We start from the raw sequence: 14,345 nt of genomic DNA, 5'->3' as shown, positions 1-14,345 counted from the left end.
TCTTCCTCTAATCTTAACTTGGGCCTGGCTACAAAGACTTGGTCTTTACTCTGACGTAATTTTGTTCAGGCTCAGTCTAGTCTTGATCTTGCCTCTAATCATCTCAGCTACAATACTCAGAATTGTATGTCTCTATAACTTTGGAAAATGTCCATAAATAACAGTCTAATGAAAATACATGAAATCACATTGTATTCTATTGACAGTCACCTTCTAGGCCATAATGGGTGTTCCCTTTCCTCATCCTGATAGATAAGAGGCCTGTTTCCATGCATATGGGCATGTGCACACATGCAAAATATAATAGAGAGGGATTGGTTCAAAGGATCACAGAAAGGGAGGGAGAGAGAGTAAGAGAAAACAATGTATACTATGGTGCTCTATTTAATGCTCAGGTTAATCAGGCTAAACAGAGGTCCTATGATAAAGGCTTACATGCATTAGGAGCAAGTTCAATATGCATAATGCATCTTTGTTATTAAAAATCACAGCTGGACTACCATACACTAAGGATTTACGTCAGTCTCTCATTTGATAAATAATTATACAGCTGAGGGAGAATAAAAACACCTTAAAGACTGTTTAGTGTGTGTTTTGTATGAGTGGTGCTTTCTCTCCAATAGTGTCCAAGCGCATTGCACCACTGACTAGAGGATTAGGTGCAGATGTAATGGATGAGTCCTAAACAGGGAAGCAGTTGAAAAGTGTGAGGTCCAGTTGAATACTTCACTCTTCACTCATGCTGCCTTAACGTTTTATGTTGCTTTATCGGGTAAACCAAGTAATCCATCAACATGAAACGCAGTAGCAAAATAAATGTACAAATGAGTGTATGAATCAAGCTGTTTCTTGCTGTAAGAAACTAAAATGGGCATTATCAACATTTACATTGCCAACTTGTAACTGTCAATCAGTCAAATGAATAAATATGTTCAGTGATGCAAAGATGTGTTACCTTAATGTAGCCATGTTGGGTTGATTTTGGAAGTGCTCCTGCCAGCGGTGGTGGTGCCTGCAAAAAGTGGGGGCACCCTGCACGCAGCAGGAGCCCAAGGAACCCATGTGAAGAGACCTGGAGGGCAAAGGCCCCTGGTAAAGGCTGCCTTCCTGTTGGTTCCCACTGCAGCAAACAGACTCATGGAAAGGACAGTGGACACAGCAAGGGGGAGGGAGTGAGCTGGGCAACAGCTTGGTAAGTCTCTGAGAGTCAGTAAGATGTGACAAAGGTGCTGATGAGGAGGAAGAGACAGAGGAAGACTGTGGTCGGATGGAGCCATTCTGCTTAGCGCCACTATTTTGGCTTGGTGGTAAAGACTCTTTGGACTGCCGAGACCCTGTGTTAGAAAGTGTTGGTCCCTGCTCTACCTCCTCATTTGTGTCTAGAGCAGCAGCAGCAGCAACAGAGCTGGGAAAGTTGACACTGGACATGAGAATACTGGAGGCCGTGGAACTTGGCGCATCTCCGCCACTGCTGAGTGGCAGCTCATCACTGGAAGTCTCATTCAGAGCCATGCTCCTCTGTCCACTGTTGCTTGTACCACTCATCTGAATAGGAAGACGACATGAGAAAACACTTAGCCATGCATGATGCGGTTCAATTCACATGCATATAGGTATTATGTAGAATTCATCCTTTGAAATAGGTAAAATGACTGATGTAAGCAATTTCATCTATGGTAAATATTACATGGTTTTACAGGCTGAATAAAAATGAAATGAAAAAGCAAACAGATTTAAGCAAATATGTGGTTAGACCATAGAAATGCCAATCTCTCAATTACTGAAATATCACTCAACTCTCAAACATTTCCACAAGGTTTTTTTTTTTTTTTTTTTAAACACAGGATTATGACTCCACCCAAAATAAGTTCCAGGTTTATGAAAGATTTCATTCGATAAACAGGTAAGCAGGTTTGCCCTGCTGACCACCCTGCGTATGTGTGGTAAACCTGGTATCCAAAATACTTTCTTGCACAAACAAACAAATCTGGTCGCTTTCACAAGAACCGCATTAAAAAGGTACTTTTTGAAAAGAATAATTTAAGGAACAGTGAAACTTCTGAAATGTTCCATTGAATATGACCAAGGTCTCCATTGCTCATGAAGCCAAAAGCCTCGAATGACAGCCGCTGAAGCGTTATTAAGACAATCTAAACGGCATGCAAGCAAGCTCGTCCACACCAACCTGACTAAAACTTGCTTAAAACCAACAAAGTTGAAACATAGACAGAAAAAGTCCATTACTACTATCCATGCCAGTCAAACAATACAAACACTCCAGAGAGCACAGTTTAGAAACATCCTTAATCCTAGCCAATACATTTTGCAGCTTCAGTCAACAGATTATTAATGAATGTGAATAGATAAACACAAACTCCCAGACGATTGATCTTCATTTTGAATTGCATTATATTAAAAAGACAAGAACAGGGCAGCCATCTTTTTGACAGGAGTCAAAACTATACCCCTTTAGTTAAAACTAGAAAGCAATTTCCTAAACCCAGGCCAGATGAAAAATTTTTCTCATGGCAAAAACAATGTATTAACTTTGGGGCAAAAAAAGTCAACAATTCTTTTTCCTACTATGGACACAAAAACGCATCCTTCCTTCATATCCTCGTCACTGGGGCAGTCAAAGTAAAATTCCTCTGGGTCATCAACTCCGTGCTCTCAGCATATACGCATCGTTTTATGAACATCTGCAACTTAATTCATACAATACTCTGCTACTCAAGGCACCCACACACCAACACAGGAGCGAGAAAACGAGTAAACTGAAGACAGCCCGCCGACAGATTTAACACTATGTATGTTAACATTAGTCATAAAATGTGGATTCTCTCAGACAGATCTACAGCCCAAAGCGGGACGAAGCATTCACACCGCCTGCAGTCAAACAGCCCCCCTTTTCAAGTCGTACTGTTTACTTTCCAGGAGCCGAAAAACAGGCGCCACAAACATCTCCCAAACCCAGCAACTGTACCAAGACTGTTTTTTCACTTGGTAGTTTTCCTAGCATGCGTGACTCCTGTTCGATTCCTAAAGTGACCGAAGTTTAACCCGTTTGTCCACATGCCACTGGAACAACAACGAACGATGATTATGATTCAAGAGGCTCCATAAATCGCCGCAAAGACTCATTTTGCCGAGAAACGGACATTTTCGCCTACGCTGAAATTCCTTTTCCACTTCCTGCTTTTGTGTATACCCACCGCTTAAACTAACAGCTCCACATCCGCAATAGTCGAACAAATGAAAGAGTTTGCGCGCTGATCATTCCCAAATGACAAGCGAAGGAGTCTGCCTCTACCAGCGTCTCTGCAAGCAGCTTAGATCACGTAGGTCCAACGAAAGAAACGCGAGAAATACATTCGCTACTGCAGTTTGATTGGATGACAACAGCGGCTCTAGAACAGTCAGACACTTCGAACTTCCGTTCATGTTTTAGAGCGACTATGTCTGTGTATGTCTCCAGAAAGTTAATCCAGCAGCAGGAGGGATTTTAAAAGTCAAATAAAGATGTCTAACAGCAATTTAACGTACAATCACAATGTAAACATGTATGTATGGTTGTGCTGATTTGTGTTTGTAAATGTTTTGCTTTTAGACACCTCCTTATCCACAAACCCTAAACCCAGACGACAGAAGTCTATTATCTTCAAGATGTTTTCTAAACAAGTGTACATATTATTACTGTCCCCTAAGGAATTGGATATATGTTTATTTGCTGTGTGCCAAAATCACATTTTTATTTGAGTTTGGTTACTGGGGACAGCACATTAGGTAATTTGGGACAGAACCATTTGAGCTAGCTATAACGATTTACTTAACAATAATACAGAAAGTAGTGACTTTGTGTGTCAGTGTGGTCACATTTTCAAACCTCTCTTCATGGCAGCCCACTATTATTTACTGGGTAATCAACGCTTTTCATTAAATCAGGTGTGCTGATAAAATGAAAGAAATACATATGATGGCTGGGGTCCTGAAGGAGAAATCTGGAATCAATATTTGAAGAATATTTCTAACAGGCTCACAATACCTCAACTGTTTTTTTAAATAAGAAACTTATTAATTGTTGCAGCATTAATGTTTGTTTATATTTATTCAATCGATGTAGGGTCTTCATAGTGGTCATTTCATTGTGCTCAGAATAAGTGGATTTAAAAAACTGCCCAAGTGTTGAAGACTTTGGAACAGTACTGAATACATCAACAGCAACAAAGTTTTATAATGAACAATAATTGAAATCACAGCTGTGAGTAGCAAGAAGACTAACTGGTTGGATAACCTTGAAAACAACTGTCCATCCAGTGACTTTAGCTCACTCTGAGAAGCTTATAGGTGTGCAGAGATTACAACTGCTTGCTACATATATTTAACTTATTTGACAGTAGTTTGTTTCATATTGTGCACCAGTTTAATCAGCCCAGAAGCGCAAATAGCTGCAGGTAAAATTCTGAGAGTTGCGGTGATTTTAGCCGAAGACTGTGTTTCAGGTCAAAGGTACACATAGCTTCATCAATTCTCTCTGTTTTAGTGTGCAGTTTACTTATACAGCGTGTGTGTAACTCTTGTTAACAGAACGTCCACACCTGAGACTAACTGAAACACAACATAACACTGAAAACACCATATTAATGACTTGCCAACTACTTTTTTGAATGAACATTTAATAATCATTTAGGGACTGTACACATCAATTAATCCAGTTAACAAAGAGGATTGTTTGCTATCCTTACATTATAAGTCATCTGCAAAATAGCACAGGGCCTTTGTCATATTTTGCACTTCATAATTTGCCACACATTTCCAAAAGGACAGATCTAGACTGCAGGCAAGCCAATCATAGTACTCATACCTCTCTCAATACGCAGCCATGTGCTGTTACGCCATGGAAATAAGCACGGATGTCCCTGAAAAAGAAAAAGACACTAATAATCCCATACCGTGACAGACCCTAGGCTCTTGGATTTTAACTTTATGCTAGTAACAATTTGTATGATCCTTATTTCTTTTAATATGAAAATGTCAAGTTCAACCCTAAACACAGGGCATTTTAAGATAACGGCATTTAAGATCATCTAAACACATAAGATTTTAATTAAAAAGTCAAAACTATTCACTGCAATTTAACTGGCTAGATATCATTAGCGTTACATTCTAACTAAAGCAATTGTTAGGCAACATTTTAAGCAATCTTAATGGAGATGAATTTGTATGCACGTTTAGTACTTGGAAGAATTACATCGTAGACCTAATATATGTCTTTTCACGTGCGTCATTTATCCTAACTATGTGTAGGTTTATGCTTCATTATCCAGTACATGCTAAAAGAATGCACAGATATGGGGTAGCTTTACAGTATGTGGGCTTATCAAGGGGCATTCCCTCTCATCTTCCCTAAAACAACTTGTTTGACCAATGAGCTCTATGAGATATAATCATTAATATTAAGGCCATGATTGGATTATCACATCAATTGTTACATACAACCCACCAACACAGTCGTGTGCCTAGTGCAGCAAGCCAATAGGGATGAGTAAAGATGCCCTCTCTGTAATAACAAGAGGCTGTCTGGGCTGCACTTCAAAGCAAACAAGCTTCATAGGAAAGAGCACTGTAAGTGGTTGAAGCCCCTAATCAAAGCAGTGAAGGCCAAGAAATGATCACCTGGAGTTCATCATTCTGACAAGGTCAGCTAGTAACGCCCAAAGAACATTTCAAAGCATAAGAGCCGGAGAGGAAGGGTGGTATACCTTTTGCTGAAATTTGAAGGACAGACATTTAGTGGATGTCTCTGTTAAGCAAAATGTAATATTTACTGTGACAACATGTCCAGAGGAAGAAACAACAAACACAACAACAACAACCTGAATATGGAAGTTTAATATCAAATTATGTGACTAAAGAGAAAAAAGTAGCACATGCCTTTCTGTCCCCTTAAAAATGCAAAAAAAAATCTTTCCATTACCAGGTTAACAAAACATGGTGTTTTGTATTTTCCTATACAAGAAAGAGAAAGAGCTTTTGTTTCTGAGCAAAAAAAATAGTCCTACATATGCACATTCACAATCTACTTCACTATTTGTATAAAATGTGCTACCCTAACAAATGCAAATCATGAGTTAAACTATATACTGCTGGCATATGCTCTGTATCTCTGTGTTTTTATATATATATATATATATATATATATATATATATATATATATATATATATATATATATATACACATACATACATACATACATACATATATATATATATACATATATATATATATATATATACATATATATATATATACATACACACACACACACACACACACACACATATGCAGTGGTGTAATATTTTTATCTATTATTTTTTTATTTATTATTAATATTTTTATTTATTTTATAACTTGTGAATCTGTATTTTTGAGTCAACAAACAAAAAATTTTGTCAAAAATAGACAAAAGGTTTTATAATATTTTTTTGCCTTAATATTTGTATAACCAAATATTTGTCTTACTTCTGACTGTCCATTTGGGAATAGTTTGTCTAGATAAATAACACAATATTTTTTGCTAAACACTTAAAATATCACTAGTTTTATTTTTCCCCGTCATGTTAGTATACCACTGCATTCACTGGAGTTTACAATGACCATATTTCACCTCAGTTAATATTCAAGCATTCTGTCCAGCCCTGTGGAAGACAGCAGATAGACAGAAGCATGAATTGTTATGATTTGACTCTCGACATGTCTATTAAAAAAACACACACGGACAAACAAAAAGAACAAACAGTGAGGAACCTCCCAAATATTTTGCTGGCTATCCAGAGTCAATCTTACGCCCGGCTGAAGCTTCGGGAGCCCTGGAAATTTCAGTCTTGTTCTATCTTGTGCGGATCAGTGATGGGGTTGATGGCGGTGGGGGGAGGGCGGTAGAAAGGGAAGAGAAGCTGAAAACACATGCCAGAGGTTTGTGGAAGAGAATGAGTCTGTCCTACACTGGCCTCTAGAATTCTAGAGGGTGAATGTAAAATATCTCCAGGTGCCTCTGACTCCACAACTGTTTACAAGGTAGTGTGAAAAAAGCTGAATAAAATATCTACATCAAAGACACACTGAAAAAAATGGCAACCATAAACATCAGCGAGATGTGGGAAAAAAAGTCTAAAGACTGGTTTAGATACCCAAAGCAATGATTAAAAAAAGTTACCCTAAGCATTAGATGTCTACAGTGGTACAGACACTGTATGCAAAGATGACCATGCGTATCAGGATTTTAAATGTTACACCTTCACTGGCCATCTGCATGTCCATGAGGACATACTATGCACCAGTTTTAATCCATTCAATGGGAACTTGCAAGCAGTTACATGCATTTCACATAACGATAAGTCTTTTGGAAAAAAATATAAAATCAACAGATTAAAAACAGAATAATTTCTTTTAATAGCTAGTGAATTTGATGTCTTGAATGTTTGCCGACATGTCACTTTGTTCCACATGGGACTGTTCTGACAAATGATCAAACAGAAAAACAGTGGTTAGTGGTTGTTTATTTGCATGTAAGGTTACATGGCTTTTTCATGCCAAAGCAGGTGGTTGTTGTCCATATTGAGCAACTAAAGGCAGCACTTTTATGGTAACCTCTGAAATACAGCATTTTTACACAGTGCGCTATAACCAGCACCATATAACTGTCATAAAGCTTTGAAACATGCTAAAAGTTTGTATATTTCTATTTGACAATAGGGTTGCTTATGACAGAAAACAAATAGGATGGTAGTGCATTTAATATAGAACATGTGGTGATCTCCTTCTTACAACAATTTAAAAAAGTTATTAATATTTACTAGTCAAAGCTGATTCACAGAATCTGCTAAACAGAAGAAAATTATTAAGTGATTAGGCTACAATCATATTAAAGGTAAAAACATCTTATTACAAACAAAAGAACTTGTTGGTTTTTCTTGTGCTCAACACAAACCAAAGTCTCATCTCCCTGTGCTTTTTCACTCTGCAGCCACAGAAAACAGAGGCTTTTGCGTGTTTACATGTGCGTTTGGTTGAGAGAGCAAAAGGGCCAATTTTAATGAACAGACCTTCACTAACAGGACTTTAGTTGGGGATGGAGTGGCTGGCATCTCCCCTGTGCCATGTTCCCTGTGGAGCACAGTGTGCCTACAACTGTTAGTCATGCCAAAAAATGGAAAATAAAATGACACAGGCCAGAGAGAGAAAAAACCTTGACCTCTTGAGTGTGTCTCGCTCCTCACTTTTAAGGAGACTTTTAATGCACTGAATAGAAGGTTAATTATATGACCTGTTCACACAAGCAACAGTTTTAACATATATTAAGCCCACAGTAGAAAAAAGCATTTACCTCTCAGACCATGAATGGCTAACTGCCATAAAAAAGCACTTGTTTTCATCATAGGCCACTTTTTCATGCTCCCCCTTGTTCTTGGCAGCTTACCAAGAACATATTGTGCAAAAAAAAAAAAAAAGTCTTTTAATGGAACATAATTAACGTCCAAGACCAGTGTAATTAAGGTTTTACTAGGACTCTTAAAAAAACATTCTAAGCACTTTGCCACTGGCTCAAAACCAACAAGCTGTTCAGCATTCTATGTCAATCAAATCATTTGGCACAAATAAACATGCTGGATATGTGAACAATATCAGTACAATTCAAGCCAGAAACGCATGTTCTACACCAATCTGAAGTTTCTATACACTGTCAGAAATGAAGGTTCTGTGTAGGTACATTTCTCATTCATTAAGGTACAAACAATATCAATGTTCCCTCAAAGGTACAACAGTGTTCAACTGTGCACCTTAAATAAGTTTTTCCAGGTGAACAGTACATATTTGTACCTTTTCATAACTTAATGTTTTAAAACCAAACAGTAACAAAAAGCCTGGAGATGAGACGGGGTGTGTGAAGTCAATACAACTTGCATTACCACAATATAATTTCAATGGATGATGGTACAGTTATGTTCCCTGACTAAAGGAACTAAGATGTACCATTGAGGGTACCACACCAGTGACAAAAGACTTACTGTCCCAGTGACAGTGTACTATTTTTATTTATGAGAGTGTAGTCTAAGGCTCACTCCACACTGCATGTGACGTGAACTGTGTTTTTGGTGTGCTGGTAAATTATACACCAGTGATTGTACTCGCCTATGCCTTCATCCCGATGGTAAAAATTCATAGGGATTTTGCTAGCTGTTGAGACAGCTATGATGACCAGAAATGAAACCGTAACTAAACAAAAACTCTATGGTAGAGAAAAAATAGAGAAAAAATGACCGCATAGAGAAAAAATGACCAAATCTAAAAAAACAAAGTTTGCCAGCCCAATGTCATTCACCTTGGCAATTTTCCACCACTCAAATAATGTGATCAGTAATGGATCCACTGATGGATAGGGTAAAGGGCAGCTGGTAAAGGGCAGCTGCTAAATTGCAACGCTATAGATGGGCTACAGTCAGTATACATAAACCTGCAAACTGCAGTTACACAGTTGCTCTACCAGAAAATGAGTATGAAAATTTCATGCGACAGTGTTATGTACATACTCTACACAATTTAACATTCACAACAATCCCGATAAAAGTGTTGTAATATTGTTAATATCACAATGAGGCCATGAAGATCAAATTTTAAGCCCAAGAGCATAGTTTTTCTAATTACCTGTGAATATATCCAATTATGAATATTGTAAAAACAAAGTTGCTGGAGAAATGGTATGCTTTTTAAACATTTTTGGCAACAAGCTTGTGTCACCCTGATTTAACAGTTGTTTAATTACTTTAATGCACCATTTATACTACTGAACAAAATCTGTTAAAGTTGAAGTTAACGTAACATAAAAAAACAACATAAGCCTAATCCTTTTAAGTAATGAAGCACTGAACAAATAGAGTAGTTCTGAATTGAGTATGCTGCCATAACTCCCTCCACTCCAACTTGATTTCTTAACAGGGGGCTGGAGCTGCCTATTTGCCAAGCAACATTAAAGGCAACATTTTTTTTATTAACTTGGCATATTTAAAAATAATTTAATTAGTTACATAAATGTACATATTAACACAGACTGAAAGCAATTTTGTGAATAACACCCTTAATTACTTTCCCCAGGTCCAAGTGTATAAAATCCCTTAGGATTGATTGCTGTCTGTGAAAATACACCCAGCCATCTGCCACACCATTACATAAACTACTAACCAGTTAATATTTAGTATCCATTAGTAACAGCCTAACAAAAGAATTACCAAGAAGTGTGGCATAAACTAATAGTTACAATGGTTTAAACACTGCTTATTACACTCTCAGTAAAAAAGGTACAATACTGTCACTGGGGCAGTAGCCTTCTTGTGACTGTGGTGGTACCCTCAGGGGTACATCTCAGTAACTTTAGTCATGGAACATAACTGTACCATAATGAAATGAAATTATATTTTCTAAAGGTGCATTCCCCGTCTCATGCAGGCTTCTTATTAAATGGTTCTGTTTTTAAAAAAATAGTTTAGAAAAAAGATACAAATATCTACTTTTCCACTGGGAAATACTTATAAGGTACACAACTGGACCTTAAAACCATTGTTGTACCTTTGAGGGAACGCTTACACTGTTTGTACCTTGATGAACAAATCATGTACCTGCATGGTACCTTTATTTCTAACAGTCTATGAGACAGCGTTTACATCACCATCCTACACAATTCTGAACAACTGCAGACCAGTCACATCACCAAAATGCATTTCCACTGCAGTTCAACTAAATATAAACACTTAACATTAGCTCAGAAGATTGGAAATTGAGCCCAAGTCTTAATAAGCTTACAGCAAAGAAAGGATGCCAGGTGTCTTGTTAGCAAATGGGTTTAAAGACTGAATTCATGGTGACATTAAAATTGTGAATATCTCAAGGTCTACAAGTGTCTGTATTTTACTTTTAAAGATTTTGCATGTGGTCATATGGGGTTATAGCACATTAAATAAAAATTAAAGAACCATTTTTTTTTCTTTCATCTGGCCCACCGATTTGTTGCTTTTTTTTTTTTTTTAATTGGTCCATTGGTACATTATTTCCATTTTATACTGTTTTTGAAAGGTCAGGTCATGTCCTCTCTCTGACCTCTGCAAGGATAGCATAGTAGTAGGGGTGGATTATATATGTTTTTGGCCCAGATACCATTTGCTGATACACAGACATGTAATACTTGTAGCAGTGTAGTCAAACCAGACCTGCTGTGTACGTCTAAAAGGACTGCAAGGAAACCGCTGTGAGTCCACACAGGAGCTTACACTCTGTCCTGCAGTAATTAAAGGTCAGATATCTTCATTGAATATGTATGTATTGTCTGCTCAGCTCATTAGTCATGTTAGAACATGAAGTTTACACTTATTTTGACTGGCTTCTAGTGCACCCAATAACCACATACTTTTAAAATTATGTTTTTGAATGATAAAATAATTTAATCTAAAGCATTTTTCCTTAAAAGCTTGAATTCACTTTACATCAAGGGTCTTTCCCCCCCTTTATTACATTAATAATAGACTTTATGATTCTTCATATTCAGCTTCTGAAAACATAATTATCTAAGAATTATTTTTAAAAATAGTATGTTTCACCACCGATGAGTTAGCTCATGCACCTTTCTTGATATGTTTCACTCAGAATAAGTATTGAAGGAAAATGTGTTGTATTTCTAACATGATTTTAGGATCATAAAGGATATGTTAGAAATATAACACATTTAAGTTAATGGCACTTCTGTTGAGCCTATAAGGGAACTACCTATACAACATTTAGAAATTCAAACAAGCTTTCCAACACGGCCGACTGCAACAAGGCCAGCAAAACTCCAAATGTTTGTAAAAATACTATTTGTCAAAAAAACTTCTCAACTGCTTTCACCAGAGGGGCCTTCTAGGCCCTCTTAGAAGTCCCTCTGATTTTTGTGAACTTTAATACTTGTTGTATTTGAAGTCTGCAAATATTGAAGTAATGGTCTTAAACAAAAGGTTGTTTTTTTAACGCCCAACAGAAAGTTATTTAATCAGGGATTTTTCCCCATGGTATCTAGAAAGATACATCTCTTACCTGAGGTACTACAAGGTAAAATATTAATATGTCTGTTACAAAATAAGTCATACATGCATCACCCAGAAATTGGCAAGTGTCGTCACTGATCCTTTGCTCAAAATATACAGAGAAAAGCCAAAAAGAAAGCAAGAAAGAAACCATCACAACTAAAAAGACAAAGAAAATGTAACACATTTCAGAGCTAGTGACTGCTGTTTAAAACGTGGAGACACTGCCTCAATCAATTCAGGGTTAACATGTGAGAGGATTGGGAAGATAAAGAGGATAATTCGTGGGTAATGACCTTGAGCAGTTCTCTAAACACTCCTGAGATCTGAAGAAATATCCATTAATGAGTCTGAGTGAGAGTTGATCTCATAAGAAATTCTTCAAGCGCATGGTCAAAAACAAATCTAAACACCCAGAAGGAAATCCTCACTGATTCTTCTCAGTGATTTAGATTTTTTAACACCTCACTCCTTCGGAAGCCCTCATTAATGACATGCACTTATTATCCTATTCAGCCCTCGCTGAGTCTTTGTTGTTAGGGCTGCTAAATATTTGTTCTTCCCAGCTTTGAATAGAAAGAAAGAGGGGACCTTTCTTGGATTCAGAGGTCAGAGACACATTACTCTTTCCTAACACTGAACTCTAGGATCTAGAATCTTCAGCATTTGAGCCTGAAGAGTACTTTTTTTTTTTTTTTTTCAAAAGTTTGTAATGGCTTTCATGGGCTACATTCTTGACTCCGTCAAATGATGAGTTTTAAGCAAAAGTGCCTGGATTATAGAGCAGATAAACATCCCAAACCTCTTATTAAACCAATAATTGAGAGCTTTATCTGATGTCCAAGGTAACCATTAAATTTAACAACTCAAACTGATCAAAGCACATCCTCCCTAAGAAATGCAGGTTTGCTACAGTGCTGATGTTTATAATCAACTCCCTGGAACTCGATGGTCAACACAGCTGTTCCCTTGCAGCGATATTTTGACACCAGGAGACTAGACCTACCTTCCATTCTGCAGGCGAGCCTTGTCTCCAGTGCATGTGTCCAATTATAAAAGAGAAACTTCAGCTGTACCAGTAAGCCGTGTCAATGAAACACAGCTTTCAGTTGTTTCAACTTTTCAAATGGGAAGTGCATTGTAGCAGTCTTAAGAAATGTCTGTGCTTATGAAAAAGTTCTAACAAAAACAGAAAATGCTTGTCTTAGTAGACACATTTTGCTTTGGACACAAATATCATTAACTCCTTTAATTCCAAGGGTCTGTATGTGGGCCCGCACTTCAGTGCATCAATCTTATAACGAGAGTATACACTATAATCCGTTCATGAAATGCTACCACTGAGTTTAAAACACACTGAAACATTAGCAATAGATTATTGTTCAGTTTTACAAATTTATGCAAGCAGACACACTTATCTAGAGACATCAATAACAGTAGGTGAACATAATATTTAAAATCTACAGATCAGCCAAATAAAGGACTACATATTGCTGGGGGGAGGGGGAACGCAACACATACTAACAAACTAACAAAGTATGCAGAGAAACAGATAGACTACAATCTGTAATTGTAATTAAAGTGTACTTGTATTGTGAGAAGAGCTGACAATATGGATGATGAGTGTAGAAACAAGAAATTATACTAAATGTGCCAGACCATTGTGTACATATCAGACAACTTTACTGTTATGAAGAACTCATGGCTTGACAGCTTAGTCCCATACAAGCCTAATAGGGCATACACATAATATATTGGTTATATTCACAAAAAATGTACTGAAAGGAAAAAATACAAGATTCAAAATACACTGTTCAAAGTTTTGCACACATTTTTAAGGAGTACATGTTAAAACACTCATAGTGCCCATGGACACCATTCATATATGGCGAATCAATATTTTTTTCAAGTATCATTCATTCACATGTTAAGAAAAAACAAATGTTCACATATTATTTCTTTCTTTTCCTGATAGAATCTTAAAGGGTCCTCTGCCTGGCAAACAGAGACATCCCATCCAACACTGAAGTAAACATTTCTTCACAAATGCGCACTCTAAAGCTACATAACTACATAACTTCTTCGTTTCCAGAGCAACAGAAAACAGATAAAAGAGAGGAGGGGGTACCACAATGAAAACTGGCAAATAGGGGGAAAAAAAGTATCCACATGCTTGGAAAATCTTTTCACAATTAAATAGGTTATTCCCAATAAAAGCAACAGTCAGCAGTAATTG

The 14,345-nt window shown here is 37.1% G+C and overlaps 1 protein-coding gene across 4 annotated transcripts in view; it reads right to left on the bottom strand.

The window, feature by feature from the left end:
- Positions 1-14,345, bottom strand: part of disp1 (dispatched homolog 1 (Drosophila)) — a 64,956-nt gene that overhangs the window by 37,400 nt on the left and 13,211 nt on the right. The window contains exons 2-3 of one of the 4 annotated variants that reach the window (XM_017725541.2): positions 4,862-4,916; positions 956-1,545 (exon numbers count right to left, since the gene is read on the bottom strand). The exons of 1 other annotated variant lie outside the window; for it this stretch is intronic. In XM_017725541.2, the coding sequence (XP_017581030.1) occupies positions 956-1,545; positions 4,862-4,916 (645 nt within the window). Of the gene's footprint in view, positions 1-955; positions 1,546-3,212; positions 3,341-4,861; positions 4,917-14,345 lie in introns of those variants that run through there. 2 more of the 4 variants (XM_017725543.2, XM_017725542.2) reach the window with 2 other exon arrangements.

The sequence above is a fragment of the Pygocentrus nattereri genome, chromosome 4 (assembly GCF_015220715.1).
Source record: "Pygocentrus nattereri isolate fPygNat1 chromosome 4, fPygNat1.pri, whole genome shotgun sequence".
NCBI lineage: Eukaryota > Metazoa > Chordata > Actinopteri > Characiformes > Serrasalmidae > Pygocentrus > Pygocentrus nattereri.
Note: the sequence above shows the minus strand (reverse complement) of the source record. Positions and strands in the feature narration are given on the sequence as shown.